Source organism: Tachyglossus aculeatus, chromosome 2, assembly GCF_015852505.1.
Source record: "Tachyglossus aculeatus isolate mTacAcu1 chromosome 2, mTacAcu1.pri, whole genome shotgun sequence".
In the NCBI taxonomy this organism is placed as follows: Eukaryota; Metazoa; Chordata; class Mammalia; order Monotremata; family Tachyglossidae; genus Tachyglossus; species Tachyglossus aculeatus.
The window spans coordinates 89,727,031-89,752,711 of record NC_052067.1 but is presented as its reverse complement, the minus strand read 5'-3'; the positions used below and the strand labels follow the sequence as shown (position 1 = coordinate 89,752,711).

The 25,681-nt window shown below is 43.5% G+C and overlaps 1 protein-coding gene across 8 annotated transcripts in view; it reads right to left on the bottom strand.

The window, feature by feature from the left end:
* Window positions 1-5,479: 5,479 nt before the first annotated feature.
* Window positions 5,480-25,681, bottom strand: part of PTPRK (protein tyrosine phosphatase receptor type K) — a 703,591-nt gene continuing 683,389 nt past the window's right edge. For all 8 annotated transcript variants that reach the window (XM_038759705.1, XM_038759712.1, XM_038759671.1 and 5 more), the window contains 8 exons: window positions 24,279-24,414; window positions 23,901-24,050; window positions 22,561-22,734; window positions 19,954-20,085; window positions 19,681-19,806; window positions 13,312-13,475; window positions 11,222-11,357; window positions 5,480-6,997 (listed from right to left, as the gene is read on the bottom strand). In XM_038759705.1, the coding sequence (XP_038615633.1) occupies window positions 6,944-6,997; window positions 11,222-11,357; window positions 13,312-13,475; window positions 19,681-19,806; window positions 19,954-20,085; window positions 22,561-22,734; window positions 23,901-24,050; window positions 24,279-24,414 (1,072 nt within the window). In that variant the 3' untranslated portion in view covers window positions 5,480-6,943. The remainder of the gene's footprint in view (window positions 6,998-11,221; window positions 11,358-13,311; window positions 13,476-19,680; window positions 19,807-19,953; window positions 20,086-22,560; window positions 22,735-23,900; window positions 24,051-24,278; window positions 24,415-25,681) is intronic.

Below are 25,681 nucleotides of genomic sequence, written 5' to 3'. Positions count from 1 at the left end.
ATAGTACATGCTTAGCAAATACCATAAAAAATTACTTTTCATTCTTTGCTATCTGTGCTCCCTAGGTGTGACCCTTTTCTGGTATGTGGAACTTTGAATTCATCGTATCAACTGAAAGTCAGCATTTCATGATCCAGGCGGGAGTTAAAAAGGAGTTTGAGTCTTTCCTCTCCATAAGGGCAAAAATCATCAGTTCTTCAATTACCACACAAGGAAAGGAAGTATAATCCTCAAGGAACAAAGCATGAAGATCATATGAATAATGCAGCAAATACACCATCCTCCAAAGATAGCTATGATGAATATTTAAAACCCCTGAAACTCTTTAGAAACTTCTTGAAAATAAGCTTAAAATACAAAAGCAAACCCCTCAACTTTTTAAAAGGCTAAATATCAAGTTAATATCAATGATATCACTTCTTCCTTGCCAATTGAGGGTTTTTTTTGTCAGTTAGGCTCCAAGGTGTGGCTTGGGCAAACCAATGTCAGCATTCTATTTTCTGCCATTTTTTTTCAAGGTAAACCTACACCAGTGTCTCCACACAGATAGCTTTTCACCATGAAAAGAATGCATCAAGTTTCAGAGTTTACTTGCTAACCCCAGTAAAACACCATTAATAACAGTAAATCAGTATTCATGCTTTGTAGAGAGATTAGGATCATTTGACTCAATACAGGCCACTTCACCAACTGTCAGCTGCAATAGGAGTGTTTTTTGGGGAGTTTCTTTTTAAGTCAGTCATTGGTATTTATGGAGCATTTATTGGGTGCAAAGCACCAGTTTAAGGGTTTAGGGGAGTACAATACAACCAGAGATGGTGGACACTTTCCCTGTCCAATCGGATCTGACACAGTCCCTGTCTGACATAGTCTAAGGGGAAGGGAGACCAGGTATTTAATTCTCCAAAAAACAAGTGAATGAACTGAGGCATGGGGAAGTCACTTGCCCAAGGCCACTCAGCAGGCAAGTAGCAGAGCTGGGATTCGAACCCAGGCAATAATAATGATGATAAAAATACCAATAAATAATAATTGTGGTATTTGTTCAACGCTTACTATGAACCAAGCATTGTACTGACACAGTTCTCTCAGTCTAATAGGGAGTTTCCTCATTTTTACAGATGGGGAAACAGAGGCACAGAGAAATTAAGTGACTGCCCAAGGTCACACAGCAGGAAAGGGGAGGAGCTGGTTAGAACTCAGGCCCCGACACCTAGACCTGTGCTCTGTTAGACAAAGCTGCTTCTCTAAGGTGGGTTCTCACCTTCAGCAGCTTATAAATTTCTCTGCTCACCTCTTTAAATGATCTAGTAACAGAAATCCAACTTGGATTTCAGGTCTCTTGTAGTTAGGATTTCAGTTCCTGCTGTAGTTTGCAGTTTCATTATTTCCTCACCACTCCATTTTGTTTGCTTTTTATGCAGCTTTCATTTTAGAAACAATTTTTAGTCCATTGAAAATAGACTCTGGGACAGGGCTTTTAGTTTGGTTTCAAAGGGTCAACCAGGAGAGCGGGACTAGTGTGTTATCTCTGAACCGTATTTCCCCATCCAGTGTGGTGTTAAATGCCCTTAAGAGGTGAATTTCAAAGTATATAAGCACATGAAGGATAATTATATAAATAGTTTTTTGCAAACTAATCTGCATTTTTTTTACTTTTAAGACAGAACAACAGAAAATATATTTAAATTGAAGTGTACAGAATTTAGAGTAGAAACAGGGAAGAAGTTTCTTAACAGGGAGGGTCGTTAAAACAGGAGTAGGTTGTTGGGAGACAGAGTGGACTTCTGGTTGTTTTGAAACAGGGATCACTATATCTTTTGTCTTGGATGATGAAGAGTTGGTCTAACCTGAAATAAGGAGATTGGACTTGATGGCAATTCTAGGTCTTTCCAGTCCTAGGCTTTGTGAATTCTAGAGTGAGGGAGAGAAGAAGAAAGCGTGGTTGTCTGGAGTTTTTGATAGGGTAAAGAGATTCATCGAGAAGCATGTAGCTCTAGAAATTCAAAGGGTTCATGTGGGAAATGAAGGAAAATGGCCTGTGGGATCCATGGCTGACATTGTCTGTATCAGCTGCCTAAGTTCATCATTGGTCCACACCTGCTTTTGCTCCCTGGAGAAGCTGGGTTCAGGGATTCCCATTGCCAAAAAACCTCGCTGCTGTTTATACACACCCTAGGGACTGTTCGAGTCCCTGAAACAAAGTTGGTGAAAGCAGCCTGTCAGTCTGTAAGCCTGCTGTGGACAAGGAAGGTGTCTACCTCTGTTGCATTGTATGACTCCCGGCACTTAGTACAGAGCTCTGCATATAATAAGCAGCATGGCCTACTGGAAAGAGCCGGGGCCTGGGGATCAGAAGAACCTGAGTTCTAATCCTGGCTCCACCACCTGTCTGCTATGTGACCGTGGGCAAGTCACTTAGCTTCTCTGGGCCTCAGTTATCTGTTCTGTAAAATGGGGATTAAGACTGTAAGCCCATGTGGGACATGGATTGTGCCCAACCTGATTAGCTTGTATCTACCCCAGATCATAGAACAATGTTTGATGCATAGTCATTAATTAATTATGACATTAAGCGCTTACTATGTGCAAAGCACTGTTCTAAGCGCTGGGGAGGTGACAAGGTGATCAGGTTGTCCCACGGGGGGCTCACAGTCTTCACCCCCATTTTACAGATGAGGTAACTGAGGCACAGAGAAGTTAAGTGACTTGCCCAAAGTCACCCAGCTGACAATTGGCGGAGCTGGGATTTGAACCCATGACCTCTGACTCCAAAGCCCGGGCTCTTTCCACTGAGCCACGCTGCTTCTCAATTACCATTGCTTAACAATTACCATTATTATTAATAAATACCATTGATGATGAGTCTGGACTGATGCTTTCAGCTCCCATGCCCAGAAGGCACAAAATTACCTGAAAGTTAATCTTTACCTCCTCCAGGAAGGATATCAGCTGCATCTTTCTACTTGGGCTTGTGGGAGCTGAGATCAGCTGGTGGCCACCCAAGAATTAAACTGGGTTACATCTCTGCTAAACTGTCTTGCCCTTTATGATCAACCAGATATTAGCCCACAGTGTAGTTGACCTCAGGGTATCATCCAGTTTGGGTGGGAGGGTGGGCGGCACCCAACCTTTTCCCTAGGGCACCCAATTTTAATTGCAAGGCATCCTGGCCTGCTCCCTAATCTATGGAAGAAACGCCCCACCCTTCAAAGTTCCAGGCTGGGAGAGAATGGATAGGTGTAATACAGTGGCATAAGCTGTGGGCTTGCTGGAAATGAACTGCCAAACCCACAGAATTCTTACTTCCCAGCCCTCCATTTTCTCCTCTTGTCACAAACCAAATAAATAGCATAACCACCTTGAGAGGATTTGCAGTTACCAGAAACTGGCACTGGCGGTGGAACCAACGCATGACTCAAATCACGAATCTCGGCTGGACGTACCCGCCATAGTCAATGATTTGACCTGACCTGCGTTTGATCCCCGGCCATACCTCAGCAGCATTTCCTTGAATAAAAAGAGTGAATCTGCTTTCTCAGGCACCATCACAATGACATTTTTTAAGGCACTTATTAAGGGCTATGGGTCAAGCACTGTTCTAACCGCTGGGATAGACACAAGTTAATCAGGTTGGGCACAGTCCCTTCTCCCACAGGGGGCTCACAGTCTAAGTAGGAGGGAGACCAGGGATTTAATCATTATTTTACCGAAGAAGAAACTGAGGCAAAGTTAAATGACTTACCCTAGGTCACACAGCAAGTAATTTGCAGAGCAGGGATTAGAACCCAGGTCCTCTGATTCCCAGGCCATGCTGTTTCAACTTGGGCTCACTGCTTCTTTAGATTTTTGTTGTCATTCATAAAATCCATTGAGTTGAAGTCCACATTTACTGTGTCAATTTCTTTTCAATTTCTGTATTATGAAAGTAGTTTTGGACAAAGATCTGCCACCGGTGTGGTACCCAAAGAGCACACTCCTACTCTTCCCTGGGTCAACATTTCTCAACAGGCTTTGGTGTTTGTCACCCTCCCATTACTCATTCACTCCCACCCGACAGAGGAATTCCCCATCCCTGCAGATTACCTGTTATTGCTGAGCTTTTGGTGGCCTGTAGCCAAGGGTTTCAACCTCAAATCTGGAAGGCAAAAATCTTCATAGGAAAACAAAACTGGGTTTCTGTTCCTGTTAACAAACACAGCAGATGTTCACCATTCTAATAATGAGAAGGACTTGAAAGGCTGAGAAACCAGTAGATGGGAGAAGCTAAAATATAAATTAAATACAGTGTCTGCCAGTAAGGAAAAGTAAATTTCCTTCTGCTCTGACTCTTTTGCTGTCCCTGCTGTCAAAGAGCAGCAATGCCATGATGGATAATTACAAACGTTTTATGTGATTGAATTCACTGATGTTTTTGAAGTCCCCATTACATTCAGTGTAGTAGGCAGGTGGGTTTGGGTAGTTTTATGTTTAGGTTTCCATAATGGGTTAAAGGGGGAAAGTTGGAGATGTGGAGCAGAAAATTAAATGTTCTATACCAGACAGTAGAGTTGGTGATGTAAAGAGGGCAACCACTCTCACCATATTGGGCTTTTCCACTCCTGATACCATTATGGTTCAGTATCAGGACTGGTTTTAGTAGGTATCAACTCACACTCATGAGATCGAAGCAGGATCCTTTCTTCTCCACGCTACCTGTGGAATGAAAACAGTGAAAAGAGCCCTGTTTCCCTGTTATTATTTGACTGTTCAGTCAGTGAATCAGTCAGTGGTGTCTATTGTGCTTACTGTGTGTAGAGCAGTGAAGAGAAAGTACAGCAGAGTAGGTAAATGCAATCTCCACCTCTCGTTTCACCCTTTTACCATCTGTCCGTTCTTCTTCTTTAAGATTCAATCTTTCAGTTTTGGGACTCCCTGCCATATCCTGTCCTTTCTCCTTTCCCAGTAGTTTGTCCTGAGGGGACGTTTTATGGTATTTTTTAAGCTCTTACCATGTGCCAGCACTGTACTAAGTGTTGGGGTAGATACAAGTTAATCAGGTTGGACACAGTCCATGTCCCACCTGGGGCTCAAAGTCTTAATCCTCATTTCACAGATCAGTTAACGGAGGGACAGAGAGGCGAAGTGAAGCAACTTGCCCAAGGTCACACAATAGCAAGTGGCAGAGCTGGGATTAGAATCCAGGTCCTTCTGACTTCTGTTCTCTATCCACTAGGCCACACGGTTTCTCAGGGACTTAGAGTCTTTGTTCCATCAACACTTTTGGGGCTATTTTGTCCATGATGACATGTTAGAGAGGAGGCTTGATGGATCACTGGAGTGATACAGAAATTGTGTTGTTTATATTTTTACTTTCATTTATAAATGAATTGTGTCTCTATATTCAAGGGGGAGGAATAGGTCTGATAGTCACTACTGAAGGGGAAATGAAATCAAAATAATACCTCGAACAATAGTAAATAAGGGGAAATGCACAGAGTGTTTATTATAAAAAAGTTTTTAATTCATTCTTACTTTACATTAAAGTTTTGTAAGCACCTTGTCATGTACTGTCAATCAAAAGTGGGAAGAGCGGAATGCTGAAGTCATCGACGCACTGCAAGAGAAATCATGATGTGATGCTGAACACTGACGTGGAACACATGACGAAGATGACATTGAGAGAAGTCCACCATTAGACAAGTGACAATGGACCTAACTGAAATTGGACCTGGATTTATTAGGAATTTATTCCAATTTCACGCTGTGTGAGTCCAAACCTTTATATGAGTGTAAACATTAAAATAGACATCACCGGCACGTTACGATGTGCTTAAACTTTCCTTACCCCACAAGGATGACTCTTGGCATCTTGTGACTGCGATCTGTGCTTTGAGTAGAGATGAACATGATCTGAAATGGTGCTCAGAGACAATTTTCATCATTGTGCAAGTCATAAGCAAGGTTATTTGGAAGGGTGCTGTTCTCAAATAATCATTTGATCAACACTGAACTACTGCAGCTGTGAAAAACTATACATTTTTTCTTTCAACAAAATGTTTGCATTTGGTCCCAGTTAGAAGACCTTACAGCCAAGTCATTTCCATGAATTTATTCCACAAGCATGTTCACAACAAAATCACTATAACAATGTCTTCTGGTCTAGGCATAAAAATCGACAAAAAAATTTCTCCTGCTTACACTAAAACATACCAAAAATAAACTACAAAAATCGTTAACACTTGATTTTGGCAAAAAAAAAGCTTTCTTCAAGAAAAATGATTGTGGGGTTTTTTCAGCCATCAAAAAGGAATGCAAGGAACCAATAAATACAATGTGTTTTTTCCATATAGACATATTTACACTTGAGTCTTTGGCTTATGTTTCGTTTCTTGTAAAAGAGCTTTATGTGATCCAGCCATCATTGCACATTAAAACAAAATAAGCCAGTGATATATATTTATATATTTATATAGATCTGCTACAGTGGAAAAATGCAGAAAGAATGGATTTTACTCTCAATTTGCACAGGCTTTTCTTTTGCGGCTTAAACATCTTTTATCAAAAAAGGAGGGGGGGATGCCACGTAGGAAATACTGATTCATGCAACAGGTGGTGGTGCGGAGCTAATGGGATCTGGAGAGAGACAGCTGCCTATCTACTGGACAACCACCGAAGAGTCCCTAATTTGTGCCGATCCTGTAGCCTCCGGGTCTCGTGAAGTCTAATTTATGTGGCACTAAGTGTTGACAACTGTATACAGGCATAGAAACAGATTGAGTCATTTTATTAAGATACACAACTTCATAAGAAAAATACTTTTGCATTTAAAATTTAAAAGTTTAACCCCCCCTCCCTCGTCCCCCACTAAAATCTCTTTTCAAGGGTACTTTCGGGAATAGCAGACACTGTGTGAACAGCTGAACAGGCTTCAGTTTGATTCGCTTTTGTGTATCCATTCCAACTAGGATGACTCAAGATACTCCAAAGCCACGTCATAGCAGAAACGGTACTGCTCCTAAGGAATAGAAGGCAAAATGAGAACTAATGTAAATTGGCAAGATGGAATGGCAGCATCACCGAGACACTTGATGTCCATTCTAATGCTGGACATCTGTTCGCATGAGTTACGCTCATTAACTCACATCATTTTAAAATAATAAAATTATCAATTGTATTCGTTAAGCACTTACTATGTGCCAGGCACTTTACAAAGGCTGAGGTGGATACAAGCAAATTGGGTTAGACACAGCCCCTGTCCCACATAGGGCTCACAGTCTTAATCCCCATTTTACAGATGAGGTAACTGAGCCGCAGAGAAGTGAAGTGACATGCCCAAGGCCTCACAGCAGACAAGTGGTGGAACTGGGATTAGAACCCACTACCTTCTGGCACCCAGGCCTGTGCTCTATCCACTATGCTATGCTGTTTCCCCTGTCTGAGCACTTACTCTGTGTCAAGTACTGTTCTGAGCGCTGCGGTAGATACCAATTAATGAGGTCCCTGACACAGAGCTCACCGTCTAAGTAGGAGAGAGAACAGCTATCCAATCCCCATTTTGCCGATGAAGAAACTGAGGCACCAAGAAGTGAAGTGACTTGCCTGAGGTCAAACAGGCAAGTGGTGGAGCCGAGATCAGAGACTAGGTCCTCAGGCCATGCTGCTTCCCTTAGAGAATTTCAGGCTAAGCTAGTCCAAGGAAAACATCCAGCCAGAGGGCCTCAAGCTGGGTTCATTTCTTTCAAACTCAGAGCAGATTCAATAGAATAGTTAGTGAAGTTGAATGCCAAGGAGTCTTCCTAGCCCAGTCATCTCCATCCCTGCAGGTTTCCTGGACCTTCTCCAAAAGAGGGGGTTGGGAGAAGAAGGAAATCTGCCCCTCTTCCTTCTCCTCTGCCAACTATATTCCCCTCATCCTGGCCCAGGCCCCCTACTCATTCAAAGACCCATCCCAACTTGGCAGCTGAAGGGGTGTAGTAGTATTATTACAGTGGCTTGTTCAGGAACTTTTACTGATAAAAGCACCTTTCGATCTAAATAGAGAATCCTACTGAGAGGCTACCCGCTTTAAGAAAAGACGGCGGCAGGGTGGAGAGGTCCACTGCTGTGGCTGGCAGTTTGCTGGCAGTCACATACAGCCGATTAGCCTGATTATGATAATTAAGGCTGAGCGGAAGAACGCTGATCTCTGATGCTTAGAAATCAAGTACTGTCAGTTTTAGCAATGGCACTCAGAGCGTGACATGCATTTAAACAAAGCAAAGGGTCATAGGTCCAGGAACGCAATCTGCTGGGCTTCCGAATACCCACAGGAAGGAATACGGTGCAAAATGTCTGCTGGGACAATGGAACCCACAGGGAGGAGAAGCCAGCTGGCCCCATCCCATAAAGATGAAATCAGATCAGCCCAGCTTATCTGACTTCAGGTAGCTGTGCGTCTCCTCTGTACGTGTGATCCATGAACAGGAAGTGGTGGGGATATTTTAGAGGCTCGATTGAACGGCTCATTTTCGTTATCTGATCATCTGGATGAATGTAGGGCAAACAACAATGCTGCGTTGGTTTCTCTGGTCTGGGTTCGTGCTCACAACTCCACAGCTGCTCCTGATCAAGAGGCATATCAAGCTCATGCGAACATACAGCCCCCGCCCGCTCCCCGCCACACACACACATACCACAACTACAAGTGACTTCCAGCAACTTGGCAGGTTAGAGCTAAAAACGTGACTGCAGATTTTTTTCTTTTTTCTTTTCTTTTTTTTTTTTGTAATAAAGGTAAGGCTTAGGCCAGAGTACAGAGACTTCTGTGTATACATCTTCTGCCGATGTATACAGTGTGCATATGTGCAAGGATCTGTTTGGAGATGTGGTGCGGTGGCAAAGAAGAGCAACAGTGGATGTGGGTACCAGGGCTCTTGGGACGGCAGTTTGAGGCTGCTATTCATCTAGATAAGGGCTGAACTTAGTGCTATTTTGCAGGGGACCAGTGCACTTTGTTATCTAAGCATCAAACTGCAGTACAATTCTACAAGGGACCCTGGGGCAGGGTCTCAGGTTGGGAACCTTCCACAGTGTAGCCCAGTGGAAAGTGCATGGGCCTAGGAGGGAACCTGGGCTCTAATCCCGGCTCTGCTGTATGACATTAGGCAAATCACTTAACTTCTCTGTGCTTGATTTTACTCATCTTTAAATGGGGATTCAATACCTGTTACTCGCTTCCACCTAGACTTTGAGCTCCATGTGGGACAGACATAATTATCTTGTATCTACCCAAGTGCTCAGTACAGCTCTGGCATGCAGTAAGCATTTACCACATACAGTAGTTGTTATTGTTATTAAAGAAGATCAAGGACAGAGGCAAAGAAAAGGGAGTGAATTATCAATCAATCAAGAGTATTTACTTAGCGCTTACTGTGTCCAGGGTGGTTAGAAGAGTACAGTGCATTAGAGTTGGTACACTCAATCCCTGTCCTTCAGATGGGCGAGCAAAATACTTGGAGGAGAGGCAAATGAGGCATTGAGGCGATGCAAAACCATCAGGGCATGTGACTACAACTGGCAGCTTTCTCCCCTGCTTCAAGAGGCAGGTACTGGTTGGAAAGGGGCATTTCCAATCCCACAGCAGAATGAGAGTTTGTGAAGGATGTCAGTCTAAGCCAGGGACTGGACACCCCCTTCCGCCTTTATCATCATGATTTCAACTGTCTGATGGGAGCCATTGACGGCACTGTGCTGAGAGGGGGGACTGGCCCCCTCCTCCTTGCTGAATCCATACACAATTTGACCCACCAACATCGGTGCCTACTTGGATAGGGCTGCCATAGAAAGAAAAACCAACTAGCCTGCACACATTTTTGTGACCTTGGCAAAATCATGAGTAGGTCATGAACCCACAGGCATTACAGGGGAAAGGCCTCTGAGTAGGGCTTGTTTTATGGAGTCTTCATCCTAGAGTCAGTGGTAGAGCCAGAGATGGTCAATGGAAGAGGAAGGCTGGGTAGTAGCACCAGCTGGGGTTGGAGGCACATGTCCTCCAAAAGGCCTTAGATGACTAAGCCCTCCTTTCCTCTTCCACTCCCTTCTGCATCACCCTGACTTTCTCCCTTTATTCATCCCCCCTCCCAGCCCCACAGCACTCACGATAATGTCTGTAATTTATTTATTTATATTAATGTATGTCTCCCCCATATACTTTAAGCTCACTGTGGGCAGGGAATGTGTCTGTCTACTGTTATACTGTACACTCCCAGGCAGTTAGAATAGTGTCCCACACACAGGAATCAATAAATACGACTGACTGGCTGATTGAGGTTAGGTGGGGAAACAATAGGCATCGTTCAACATCAGTTCCACCCTATCTCCTTAGCTCAATTTCTTCCAACAGATAAATATTCAAGGAAAATGTACATTGTGACAATTGCCTAGTATCATTTCCCTGCTTTTGTCTCCTAACTTATCAGGCTATAAATCAGCTTAGGGTCTCAATTTACAAATCAATGGTATTTACTGAACGCTTACTTGTGCAGAGAGCACTGCACTGAGGCACCCGGAAGAGTACAGTACGACAGAGTTGGTAGACATGTTCCCTGCCCGTGACCTGGAATCTGCAACAGTGTGGCTTTCTAGTCAGATACACAAGCCTTGAAAGGAACCAGAGAGCTGCTGACTGGAACTGAAACCAGTTTTAAAATCACAAATGCACTTTGCTAAGGGGAACTGTGGAGGCTGAGCAAAATGCTTCGGTTTTCCTTTGAAAATATAAGATGACCGAGATCTTGATGCAACCCAGGAGGATGCTTTCCTGTGCTGTCATTTTGCACCACAACAAAGACTGCAGAGAGACAAAATTGAGGAAATAAATTGCAAAGGACTCAACTGCAGACCCTTCTCTTTCAGTGAGATTTGATCAGTTATAAAGTCATCTTATGACATTGACCGGACAGAATTTCTTTTTAGGGCAAGAAAACAATCTGATGAAATTACACCAAGTTAGACCCTTCAGCCTCGTATTCAATGGAAAAAGGTCTCTTTTCACTCCAATAGCTGGATTTGTACTCAGGTCATGAGCTTCAACATTGGAAATGAGGATGCCTGCCCCCAAATCCATGGAGAACATATGGGAGACTCTAGAGAAATTCAGATAAACCCTTGATTAAACACGGGCCGACTCTATATGGAGGAGAATGGGGCAAGGAAAGGAGGAGGTGTCCAGTCAAACTAGTCAAGACCCTGACTCACTCACCGGGGCTTCTACCATATTGGGTTTACTGTTCCGTAAGGTCTTGACCGCGTGGAAAACATCCACTACGTTTTGTCTTTTCACCATTTCCACGACGATGCCAATGGCACAGAACATTCCGCTCCTCCCGCCACCATTTCTGAAACGGAAAAAAGAAGAGTCCCATCAAGATCACACAGGCGTGTTTTGGGGAAACCCACCCCACAAGGTTTCCTGTGAGTCCGGAAAGAAAAAGAAGTCCAAGTTAGAGGGAGCAATTAAATTATCATTTTACATTGTCGCCCTTTAGTTTGCTTGCCATTGATTTTGGGAAATACTGTTTTCTCCATTGGGGCCAGTGGAGCTTCTACACAATAATAATAATAATAATGATGGCATTTATTAAGCACTTACGATGTGCAAAGCACTGTTCTAAGCACTGGGGAGGTTACAAGGCAATCAGGTTGTCCCACAGGGGGCTCACAGTCTTCATCCCCATTTTACAGATGCGGCAACTGAGGCCCAGAGAAGTTAAGTGACTTGCCCAAAGTCACACAGCTGACAGTTGGCGGAGTCAGGATTTGAACCCATGGCCTCTGACTCCAAAGCCCATGCTCTTTCCATTGAGCCACACTGCTTTTCTAGCCACGCTGCTTCTGATGATGGCAGCACACTGTGGACATAGAAAAAAAAAATCCCTGGACATGAACTTTTCTTCCTGTCCTCTTTCCTTTTAAATTGGAAAAAAAAAAACCATAAGATCGAGAAAGCTTGCTGGACTTCTAGAAGACAATTGTGGTAGCCTCATGGATACTTAAAGGCCTTGAAAGATCAGGTAGGTCAGGAATGGGTGTGTAATAATGCAAGATTTGAACTAGTGACTTTTTCTACAAATACCTTTAATGATATATGGATGAAGTCCTTGTTGTCTTTCCTGTTTCTGTTCACTTTTCCTTACTTGTCTGACCCCAATGCCCCCACCTCCTCTCATTCTTAGATTGTGAGGCCTATAGAGGCCAGGGATTGTGTCTACAGCTCATCCATGTATTTCTTTCCCAGGGCTTAGTACAGTGCTTTGCACATAATAAGCATTCAATAAACACTACAACAACTACTAAATCCTTAAGGTCCCACCTAAAAAGGTGCAATGTAACTATTGGAGAATAAGAACTATTCTCCAGGATCGGTGCTCAGGGAAATAGTCCTCCACAAAAACTGGTCTTTGTACTGCCAATTTCACACTAACAATTTACACTCACTTTTATTTACACACATTCATTCATTCAATCGGATTTATTGAGTTCTTACTGTGTGCACCTTATAGGGCACATATAAGGTAATCAGGTTGTCCCACATGGGGCTCACAGTCTTAACCCCCATTTTACAGATGAGGTAACTGAGACACAGAGAAGTTAAGTGACTTGCCCAAAGTCACATGGCTAAGTGGCGGAGCTGGGTTTTGAACCTCTGACTCCCAAGCCTGTCCTCTTTCCACTAAGCCATGCTGCTTCTCTGTCCAAGAACATGTCCAAGAACATACATTTGTTGCCAACTTGTACTTCCCAAGTACTTAGTACAGTGCTCTGTACACAGTAAGTGCTCAATAAATATGATTGAATGAATGAATGAATTTGTCCAGGGACAATAGGGACAACTGGGACATGTTCCTTACCACCCTCCCCCACAGAAAAAATAGTTCACAAATGCCTGTTTGGATAATAATGAAAACTCTTGGGGACACCTCTTCTGGTTTTAGAGGATAGTCACTATATTTTATAGGCTACTTCTTTGACAGTACCAGGGAGGAGGATATGAAGAACCAAACAGCTAGCTCTTCCAAAATGTGGGTTGTTTGGCTAGCTATTCAAAATGTAGGTTGTTTGACACAAAGTGCATCAAGCAGGTCAATGGGATGACCAGTCAGTCAGTCAGAAAATACTCATATTCAATGAGTATTTACTGTGCACAGAGCCCTGTACTAACGGCTAGAGAGAGTACAACAGAACAGTATAACAGACCTATTCTCTGCCCACAATGAGCTTACAGTCTAGACCAGGAGAAGCTTAACACGGCACTGGACATTATGGAGGATCAGCCCAAGATATCATACTCACAGGCAATGGATGATGGTCCGACCTTCCCCTTCTTCACACTCCTCTTGCCACTTTTCAACCTGGAGAATCAGTTTCAGGAATGACCTTTTGGAGCCCGGAACTTCTCGGTGAGATGCCCATCCTAAATACTGAAACTGCTGCACCATCAGGTACCCTTCCTGGGGCTACGGCAAGAACAGAATTAGGTTTCATTAGACAGAGAAGGTGACCATCAACCCCAAGAATCAAAGATGAAATCTCTTGATGTCACAGTACTATGGCAAGTGTGCCGTGGATGGGCAAACTCTACCCCTGTTTTATTACAAAAAAGGCTATTATGATTAGTATTTGTTTAGCATTTCCTATGTGTCCAGCACTGTTCTAAGCGCTGGGAGAGATATGAGTAAAGCAGGTCGGACACAGTCCTTGTCCCACGTGGGGCTCACAGTCTTAGTAGGAAGAAGAACAGGTATTGTTTATGTGCCAAACATGCACACACAGCACAGAAATGGGTTGGGAGTCATAATCATGAAAATCGAAAAAAGCCAGTGTCAGGACAAAGTTGGGCACAGATTTAATAAGTGGACATCAAATGACAGGTTAAATGGATGAGCCAGTAAACAAACTCAAATTTCTCATGAACTGGGACTGTTCCCCAGATTCCACATAGCTAGGGTTCTTTTTAAAATGTTATTTTCAAACATTGCCAATATAGTAAATGCAATAAAATCTCAGAACTGCTTCTGTATACCTATCAATAGATAAAAGGGCACGTGTTCCACTTCCTTGGTTGCCCAGCTCTAGTTTCTCAGCAAAAACACTTTGGCACACTGTCCCTCTGATTTGAAGAAATAATCAGGCTTAATTCAAATATTTTACAAGTTGACGGCTTTTGTTTCACACACTGAAGATGACTGCATTTACTTGTTGAAGGATCAGTACTCTAGGCAGTCTCTTAGTAGTCATAATAATAAAAATAGTTTAAGCATTACTAGGTGCTAAACAATGTGCTAAGCACTGGGATAGTTAAGATAATCAGATTGCAGGCAGGCTAGGAATGTGTCTGTTCATTGTTGTATTGTACTCCCCCAAGCATTTAGTACAGTGCTCTGCACATAGTAAATGCTCAACTTTGTCACTCCCTCGACCTCATCATCTCCTACCGCTGCACTATCTCCACACCCACCAACTCTGATATTCCTCTCTCTGATCATAACCTTTTCACCTGCCTCCTCACTCACACTCTTCTCCCCTGTAAATCTATATTACTACCTCACAGGGACCTCGGCTCTCTCAACCCCATCCATCTTTCTGAGCGCCTCACACGCCACCTCGCCTCCTGTTCCTCTCTACCCAATCTTGATGATCAGATTACTGCTCTCAACTCTACCCTCTCTACTCAGCTCAACTCCCTTGCTCCCCTTTCCCTTCGCCGCTCTCGTACCACTAACCCTCAGCCCTGGATCACTGCCACTGTCCACCTCCTTCGCTCTTATGCTCGAGCTCCTGAACACTGCTGGCGAAAGTCTAAATACCATGCCAACCTCGTTCACTTCAAGTTTATCCTTTCCTGCCTTAGCTCTGCCCTCTCCTCTACCAGACAAAACTATTTCTCCTCCCTTATTGACACCCATGCCCATCATCCCCGTCAGCTCTTCCGTACATTTAACTCCCTTCTCAGGCCCCCTGTTCCTCCCCCTCCTCCTTCCCTCACCCCAAACAATCTGTCCTCCTACTTCATTAATAAAATTAAATCTATCAGGTCTGAGCTCCCCAAAGTCACTCCTACTCCTTCTCCAACACCCCGGCTCTCAACCCTCTCCGCTACTCTCCCATCCTTCCCAGCAGTATCCTCAGATGAGATCTCCTCCCTCCTCTCAAGTGCTACTCCAGCCACCTGTGCTTCTGACCCCATTCCCTCTCATCTCATGAAATATCTCGCTCTGTCCCTCCTCCCCTCCTTAACTTCCATTTTCAACTGCTCACTCTCCACTGGTTCCTTCCCCTCTGCCTTCAAACATGTCCACGTCTCTCCCATCCTAAAAAAACCTTCTCTTGACCCCACCTCCCCTTCTAGTTATCACCCTATCTCCCTGCTACCATTCCTTTCCAAACTCCTTGAACGAGTCATCTACACGCGCTGCCTCGAATTCCTCAATGCCAACTCTCTCCTCGACCCCCTCCAATCTGGCTTCCATCCCCTACATTCCACCGAAACTGCCCTCTCAAAGGTCACCAATGACCTCCTGCTTGCCAAATCCAATGGCTCCTACTCTATCCTAATCCTCCTCGACCTCTCAGCTGCCTTCGACACCGTGGACCACCCCCTTCTCCTCAACACGCTATCCAACCTTGGCTTCACAGACACTGTCCTCTCCTGCTTCTCCTCTTATCTCTCCAGCTGTTCATTCTCAGTCTCTTTTGCGGGCTCCTCCTCCCCCTCCCATCCCCTTACTGTAGGGGTTCCTCAAGGGTCAGTTCTTGGTCCCCTTCTGTTCTATATCTACACTCACTCCCATGGTGAACTCATTCGCTCCCAGGGCTTCAACTATCATCTCTACGCTGATGACACCCAAATCTACATCTCTGCCCCTGCTCTCTCTCCCTCCCTTCAGGCTCATGTCTCCTTCTGCCTTCAAGACATCTCCATCGGGATGTCTGTCCGCCATCTAAAACTCAATATGTCCAAGACTGAACTCCTTATCTTCCCTCCCAAACCGTGCCCTCTCCCTGACTTTCCCATCACTGTTGATGGCACTACCATTCTTCCCGTCTCACAAGCCCGCAACCTTGGTGTCATCCTCGACTCTGCTCTCTCGTTCCCCCCCACATCTAATCCAACACCAAAACCTGCCGGTCTAACCTCCGCAACATCGACAAGATCTGCCCTTTACTCTCCATCCATACTGCTACCCTGCTGGTTCAATCTCTTATCCTATCCCAACTGGATTACTGCAACAGCCTCATCTCTGATCTCCCATCCTCCTGTCTCTCCCCACTTCAATCTATACTTCACTCTACTGCCCGGATCATCTTTGTGCAGAAACGCTCTGGGCATGTTTCTCCCCTCCTCACAAATCTCCAGTGGCTACTAATCAACCTACGCATCAGGCAAAAACTCCTCACTCTCGGCTTCAAGGCTCTCCATCACCTCACCCCCTCCTACCTCACCTCCCTTCTTTCCTTCTCCAGCCCAGCCTGCACCCTCCTCTCCTCTGCCGCTAACCTCCTCACTGTGCCTCGTTCTCGCCTGTCCCGCCGTCGACCCCGGCCCACATTCTCCCCCTGGCCTGGAATGCCCTCCCTCTGCATATCTGCCAAGCTAGCTCTCTTCCTCCCTTCAAAGCCCTACTGAGAGCTCACATCCTCCAGGAGGCCTTCCCAGACTGAGCCCCCTCCTTCCTCTGCCCCTCCTCCACCTCTCCCTCCCCCAGCCTTACCTCCTTCCCCTCCCCACAGCATCTATATATATGTTTGTACATATTTCTCTATTTTACTTGTACACATTTACTATTCTATTTATTTTATGTTGTTAATATGTTTTGTTTTGTTTTGTTGTCTGTCTTCTCCTTCTAGACTGTGAGCCGGCTGTTGGGTAGGGACCGTCTCTATACGTTGCCAACTTGTACTTCCCAAGCGCTTAGTATATTGCTCTGCACATAGTAAATGCTCAATAAATACAGCTGAATGAATGAATGAATGAAAATGAAGAGGGAATGAATGAATGAATGACCCACACCCGGGGTTTACACTTTAAAGGGGAGATATTCAATCTCTAGTTTACATATGAAGAGATTAAGGCACAGAGCTAAGTGACTTGCCCAAAGTCACCCAACAAACAAGCAGAGGAGGAAGGATTAGAACCCGTATCTCCTAAATCCCAGTCTTGTGCTTATCCGCTATGTCAAGCTAATCAATGGTTTTGAAAATATTTTGCTGACAAAAGGGACAATTTCAGAAGCAGCAGGTCGGAAGCATCATCGTCTCTGAGAACTCTGTAAGGCAAATTCTTAGCCTCTCTGCTCCCTCTCTGACTTCACTACCTCTGTCTCCCTTCCTGAACATCCTGTCCCACCCTACTTGACTTAGCCAAATGGTGTACTTATCGTCCTTCAAAGAACTTCTAAAAAGCCACCTCTTCCTAGAGCCCTTCCCCGATCAATCCCTCTGCCTTCCCAATCATGCCATATCATCAGTCACCTCAATTCTCATATAGTTTTCTGCTTAGCTCCAATTAAGCACTAAGACCTAGGGAGAGTACAGTGCTATCATTATATATGGTCCCTGGGAGACAGATTCTAAAATAAACGACAGGTAGGTGGTTAAGGGTTGGGAACATGTCTTTTATGTCTTTTGTATGTTCCTCAAATGTTCTACAAACATTGAGCTCTCAATAGCTGCCCTCAATACAGTTGATGCTCTATGAAAAATTGTTGTTTCTCTTTAAAAACTTTTATAATAAAATTGCCTTGTACTAATATGGCATTCATTTTCCAAAATACTTTTACGTCATGTCATAGTCAGTGACCTATGTTCAAGGTCTACCAACTGATAATTATCTATTTATTTTAAAATGTTGTTTCTTCTTAAGAATGGATGAAGATAATAAGGATGTCCTGCATTAGTACAGCTCTTTTTTTTTTTAAAAAAAAAGGCTTACATCATTTACCTCATTTCACCTTGTGAGATAGGGATAGGCATGTATCGTTATTCCTATTTTATAGATGAGAAAACTGAGGCACAGAGATTAATTCATTCATTCATTCAATCATATTTATTAAGAGCTTACTGTGTGTAGAGCACTGTACTAAGCACTTGGGAAGTACAAGTTGGCAACATATGGAGACAGTCCCTACCCAACAGTGGGCTCACAGTCTAGAAGGGGGAGACAGACTGGCTGTGCTAACACAGAGAAGCAGTATGGCCTAGTGAAAAGAGCACGGGCCTAGGCATCAGAGCACCTGGGTCCTAATCCTGACTTTGACAACTGCTTTCTATGTAGCTATGTGACCTTGGGCAAGTCATTTAACTTTTCTATGCCTCAGTTCCCTCAACTTAGTCTTTAAGCCCTTACATAGACTATGAGCCCCAAGTGACGGGGCCTATGTTTGATCTAATTAACTTGTACCTAACTTGTACTTATCCCAGTGCTTAGAACAGTGTTTGACACATAGTAAGTGCTTTAAAAAATACCCTATTTAAAAAAAGTGGCAGAACTGGGACTAGAACCTAGGTCTCCTGACTCTTGACCACATTACACTTCCATGAAATCATTCAGAAGTGCTGATTTTTTTCCTACACAAATTTAAGCCCCTTTAGATGGCTTTCCTTTCACTATTTTCCAGAACAGGCTTAAGCAGTTTAAGAAAAGAAACTCTAAAGCTCAAGAACTAAGAACTCTAAAATGGCAAATTCTTAGCCTCTCTGTTCCCTCTCTGACTTCGCTACCTCCGTCTCCCTTCCTGAACATCCTGTTCCACCCCACTTGACTTTGTCACACCGTTTACCTATCGTCCTTCAAAGACCTTCTAAAAAGCCACCTCTTCCTAGAGGCCTTCGCCAATCAATCCCTCTGTCTTCCCAATCCCAAAGAAACTCAAGTTTTGATTTCTTACTCAAAGACAGAGATGATGATGATGATAATAATAAAGAAAATAATAATAACTGGAGTATTGGCTAAGTGCTTAATATATGTTAAGCACTGCATTAAACACTGGGATAGGCACCAGATAATTAGGTCATGTACCATCCCTTTCCCACACAGGACTCACAATCTAAGGAGATAGAGAACAGGTTGAATACCCATTTTACAGTTGAGGAAACTGAGGCACAGAGAAGGTTAAGTGATTGTCCAAGATCACAGAGCAGGCAAAGGGTGAAGCAGGGATTAGAACCCAGGTCCACTTATTTCTAGGCCCGTGCTAATTCCACAAGGGCACGCAACTTCTCTAATTATGGAATGGAATTCACAAGAGCATCTGATGGGACCTATTTCCTGCAATACCCTTGAATCCTAACACCACCACCTTCTGATTTTTGAACAGAAAACCACTTAGGAGCTGAGTGTCAATCATAAACAAATGGGGAGTTGTTCCCGGCACAGCAAAGCAGTTTAGGAAACAGGCCGAGACCATCAAACTCAAGAGGGTTAAAGCAAATTTGAACAGGCTCTCCAGGAATAACAAGATAACATTAGACACATTTCCTTTCAGCTGTCAGTATTTCTATTTGTAAAATGCATCTGGCGTTCTTACACTAATGCACAGAATGATTATTGCTTTTGGAACTGAATATATCACATTCTGTGAAGAATTACTGGTAACTCTACAGAGCCAATGTCATCTGAACTTTGATTCTGGAGCAGCTCCATTAGAATAATCAGACACTTACTCTTGTTAGATTGCATATCCTAAAGATTCTGTTGATGACATCACAATCCATTGCACAGGACATACATTCCACTTGAATAGGCCCATATCGTAGTGTTCCTTCTTCGGGCCAATACTGGGGACAGCCCTAAATGAGGAGTATCGGGAAAGAGAGAGGAGGTGGGAATTTGGTACTTTGAAACGTAGGGAGCATACAGAGAAAAGTAGAATTCCATGGCTATTTTTAAAGCATTTTTTTTAAAGCAGCAAATGAAAAACACACATAAATATTAACCTGAGTCAAGTCGACTTCATTTAACATCACGATGGAAGTACAGCCATAATCATACACTAATCTCCAGAAATCTTTCACAGTGTTTGGCAAAGGATATTGCGTGACAATGAAAGCAGCTGGTTGTCTGTAGCTCTGCAAAGAAACAGGGTGGACAGCGACACATTAGAATGGAGAAAACATGATAACTATTATGAATAGACACAACATACTTCAGTACAACACAATAGCAACATATACGGTTTCCTCAAGACTACCACTTATGCCAGAGAACATTTCAGGCCAGGTCTACTGTAGTCCATTAAAATAAAAGCTTTTTAAAGAAACTCTCGAGGTGGAAGACTTGAATTTGCCTCTTCTTTGGTCTGAAACAAAAATGGAAAATCTGGACCCAGATTCTTAGGGGTAACGGTACCATCTATGCTCTTGCATCTGTGACCTTTGGACTTTTGATATTCTTCCCACCCCCAACCACACAGACCTTATGTACATATCTTTAACTTATATATTATAAATTATTTATTCATATTAATATCTGTCTCCCCCTCTAGACTGTAAGCTCATTATGGGCTGGGAATGTTTTGGCCAATTCTGTTGTACTATACTTTCCCAAACACTTGGTACAATGCCCTGCATATAGTAAGCCCTCAGTACATGATTTATTGATTAAGAAAGAAGAAGTGAAAGCCTTCTCTGTGGACTTGGATAGTTCTCTAGAACTCATTCTTCTAGACTGTGAGCCTGCTGTTGGGTAGGGACCATCTCTAAATGTTGCCAACTTGTACTTCCCAAGCTCTTAGTACAGTGCTCTGCACACAGTAAGCGCTCAATAAATATGAATGAATGAATGAATTTAAAAGGTGTAAATGATTTAAATAACTAGCCACTTGTAAATGCAGACAGAGAATATTGATACTGTCCTAAAATAAGTACTTCATTCTCCTCACACTAATGAAAGCAGTGAAGCAGCATGGCCAAGTGAAAAGAGCACAGGCCTGAGAGTCAGAGGACCTAGGTTCTAATCCCAGGTCTGTCACATGTCTTCTATGTGGCCTTGGGAAAGTTACTAAACTTCTCTGTGTCGCAGTTACCTCATCTGTAAAATGGGATTAAAGCTGTGAGCCCCATGTGGAACAAGTGCTGTTCAACCCGATTATCTTGTATCTACCCCAGTGTTTATTGCAGTGTCTGGCACATAGTAAGCACTTAACATATACCACTGGGAGAAAAAAAAGCCCTAAAACACAGCTGGGAGAAAGAAGGACTGAAAAAACAGTTAAGGGATGAATACCATAACAAGTTCTCCCACACTGCTGACTGCCCTCTGCACACAGTAAGTGCTCAATAAATACGATTGAATGAATGAATGAATGAATGAATGGAATTCCTTCGGTGATCTCACTGGGTACTAGTTAACCGAATAGATTTATTGCAGGACCCAAAAATGAGGGGCCAGACCCAGATTCAATTACATGGTGGTTATGTGTGTGAAAAAAACAAATCTATAGCAACACTTGTAACAATAACAATATTGGCATTTGTTAAGCACTTTCTATGTGCAAAGCACTGTTCTAAACACTTGATCAACTCACTTCTGTCTCCCATGCTATCCTCCTGTGAGGTCACGCTGTCTCATTCCCAGTAAAGGCCTGGGTAGTGACAGAGTCATCTGAAGGGATTTAAAAACGGTCTTTGTTCATTACAAAAAGAAGAGCTAGCCATGCTGTCTGTCCAGAATGACCCATCAGTTGACAGAGAAAGAAACTTAACTTTTACAGCTAAAATGACAGCATTATATATTCTAGTCACAAATTCTTACCTGCCCTAAAAGTAATTTTCATCTCTACCTAAAAATCAGCCCATTTAAAATTAGTTAGAGAAGCTAGTAGAAAGAGCATAATCCTAAGAATCATAAAACCTGGGTTTTTTCTAATCCCAGCTCTTTCAGCTGCTTGCTGGTGACCTTGGGCAAGTCACTTAACTTCTCTGTGCCTCAGTTCTCCTGTTCTCCCTCCTTCTTAGGCTGTAAGCCCTATGCAGGACAGGGACTGTGTACAACCTAATTAACTTGTATCTACCCCAGTACTGAGAACAGTGTTTGACATATAGTAAGTGCTTAGCAAATACCAGACAAAAAAACCCAAAACACTGGGTTCTAATACTGCTTCCACCATGTACTTGTTTTGTGACCTTAAGCGAGTCACTTAACTTCCCTGAGCCTCAGTTCCTTCATCTGCAAAATGGGGATGCAATACCTGTTCTTTCCTCCTACTTAGCCCTTGAGCCCTATGTGCGACCCTAGCACTTAAAAAAGTGTTTAGCACATAGCAAGCACTTAATAAATGCCCTGAGTATTATTATTAAACAAATCCACAGGCAGATATCTGATGCAGGGAGTAAAATATTTCACAGTCAATCCATAAAACATTATGGCCCATGCCCAAACAAATTCTTAGTGGGATCCCAAAAGATTTTCCAAGGTAAAGAGATTTATAGCCATTAAAAATTCCTTTCTTCTACAACTGCACTGCCAAAGAAAAGAAGCAAGTGTTGTTTCCCAGAATGCCTCCTTGCAAGCGCATCATGTTAACAGAGGAGATGGATTCTTACATCCATAAGTGCAGCATTGATGTAGTTGCTGCTTTCTCCATCAATAGTAATTAAGAAGGGTAGGCATCTGTCAGGAGGCAGCATATCCATGAAACGGTTCTTGTCATGGTTCCTTGGAAGGCAGGCTATACTGCAGTCTTCTGCTTGGAGGCGAGGGGTGACCGAATTCAAGGTCTAAAGAGAAAGGAGAAAATGTGTCAGGATGGAATTCTGCTCTGGGCAATTTGGGGAAATTCCCCCATTTTCTTTTCCCCTGTGAAAAACAGAAATGTAGGGAAAACCACTCCATGATCCAGGCTTGAGAGTGTATCTAGACAAGATTAATGAGGTGCAAAATGTGGAGAGAGAGCTCATGGTGTCCCATCTTCCTACTCCTTCAGGACCTCAGGTGCAAGAAGAACGGCATATATGGAACAGAGCGACAGACACTGTGCTGTGCTCGCTCAAGATGCAGGATGCACCTGGTGATTTGGGGTTATTTTACCCAAAGTTAGCAGTCGCTTGTAACTACAGCCCTCAGAGGGCATTACAGACTAGTGGAAAGAGCATGGATCTGGACGTCAGAGGACCTGCTTTCTAATCCAGGCTCCGTCACTTGCCCGCTGTGTGAACTTGGGCAAATCACTTGACTTTCTTGTGCCTTACTTTCCTCATCTGTAAGATGGGGATTGATTACCTCCTCCTTAGACTGAGAATCCCATTTGGAACTGGCACTATGTCTTACATGATTATCTTGTGTCTTCCTTAGTGTTTAGTACAATGCTTGGCACGTGTGGGCAGGGAACATGGCTACCACCTTTGTTATATTCTATTCTCCCAAGCGCTTAATGCAGTGTTATGCACATAGTGCTCAATAAATACGATTGATTGATAGTAAGCGCTTAACTAATACCACAACTATTACTATTATTCATATTTTCAAGACAGCCTGTGGTCTAAGGAAATGGGAAATGGACTCCTGGAGGCTTGATGTCAAGACGCACAAGTGTCAGGGCCTTTCTGGACATAAGCTAACTTCAGTATTCTTGGTTTTCCCATACATCACAGGAACTAACACCTGCCCCTCCCTCTTTCACAAGGAATATTGTGGGGTAATATAAAAAGTGTGAAAGTGCTTTGAACCCCTATGGGAGAAAAGCATTACTTAAATTCATTGCATTATCACCACTGTGATTGCTAAAACTATCAAAGGAAGAAGTGATAGATTCAGAAGAAACAGGTGATGGATTAAGGTTATGAATCTGCTTTGAAAGACCCTTCCTTAAAATAATGCTTCCATCATCAAAGCCAAATGCTGTGAGCGGCCTAGAAGAAAAAAAAACACTGAAAACTGTAAATACCTGAAATTCATCTTTAAGGTGTGATGAGTTAGTCTGAGAGTCTATTCTAATCATATCAAAATATGTAGCTTTGAATTCGCAGACAGGAATGGCAGTTTCTCCACATAAGCAAGCTTCCAAGATAGCATCGTGAATAAAAATGTATTGCTCCTAGAAAAGAAGGAAAGAGGACATTAAAGAATAAAAAAAATAGAAGTTTTCTTCTTCAAGGGTAGAGAATGCATGGAGAGATAGCATCATTGTTTTTTATACATATCCACTTTGTTGAAAGATTTTTCATAGTGTTTGAAACATTAATTTTCATTCTAATAATAAAGTATTTCTTCTTTCTGCTGCCTGTAGAGAGACATGAGAACCATTAACCATATACTACCTTACCTCTGTCTGGACCATGTTGATACGACGAGATCGTAGTGCTTTGACACAGTTGTAAATGTCTACAACTCCCTCTCTTTCTGCCATGTCCAGCATGATGTCGATCACAATGTAACAGCCAGTTCGGCCGGCACCGGCACTAAGAGTTAAGGAAACACATTTAGCGAGTTCTCCAAAATGCATTCATTCAGGTAATCTACCAGAACTGACCAATTTAGTAGAATGTTAACAACTGGGAAAAACATCCATCAACACCATCTTAAATGCCACTGGACTTTGTTATTATAAAATACAAATTGCTCTTCCCTGACCTTTGCACTATGGTGGAGGAGAATGGGGAGACTGTCCCCTAAGGCATTCCTCAAATACTTGAAAGAACTTGCAAGATAATCATTGGCCATGCTGCTGAAGATCTTCAGGATGTTTGCCTCTGGTGGTGGGTGAATTCAGGATGGGGATCTGCTTTCAGGGGTTCATATGGGCCAGGAACAAGTTTGGGATAAAATGGGATTGAGGTTTCTGGGGGGGAGGGGGAGGGGGAAGGGAAGTCCACAGGATGGTGGTCCCCAGGAGAAATCACAAAGAACTGTTGACGACACTACCATCCTTCCCATCTCACAAGCCCGCAACCTTGGTGTTATCCTCGACTCCGCTCTCTCATTCACCCCTCACTTCCAAGCCGTCACCAAAACCTGCCAGTCTCAGCTCCGCAACATTGCCAAGATCCGCCCTTTCCTCTCCATCCATACCGCTACCCTGCTCATTCAAGCTCTCATCCTATCCCGTCTGGACTACTGCATCAGCCTTCTCTCTGATCTCCCATCCTCGTGTCTCTCCCCACTTCAATCCATACTTCATGCTGCTGCACGGATTGTCTTTGTCCAGAAACGCGCTGGGCATGTTACTCCCCTCCTCAAAAATCTCCAGTGGCTACCAATCAATCTGCGCATCAGGCAGAAACTCCTCACCCTGGACTTCAAGGCTGTCCATCACCTTGCCCCCTCCTACCTCACCTCCCTTCTCTCCTTATACAGCCCACCCCGCACCCTCCGCTCCTCTGCTGCTAATCTCTTCACCGTACCTCATTCTCGCCTGTCCCGCCATCGACCCCAGGCCCATGTCATCCCCCGGGCCTGGAATGCCCTCCCACTGCCCATCCGCCCAGCTAGCTCTCTTCCTCCCTTCAATGCCCTACTGAGAGCTCACCTCCTCCAGGAGGCCTTCCCAGACTGAGCCCCTTCCTTCCTCTCCCCCTTGTCCCCCTCTCCATCCCCCCCATCTTACCTCCTTCCCTTCCCCATAATTGGGGAAGGGAACAGCACCTGTATATATGTATATATGTTTGTACATATCTATTACTCTATTTATTTATTTATTTATTTTTCTTGTACATATCTATTCTATTT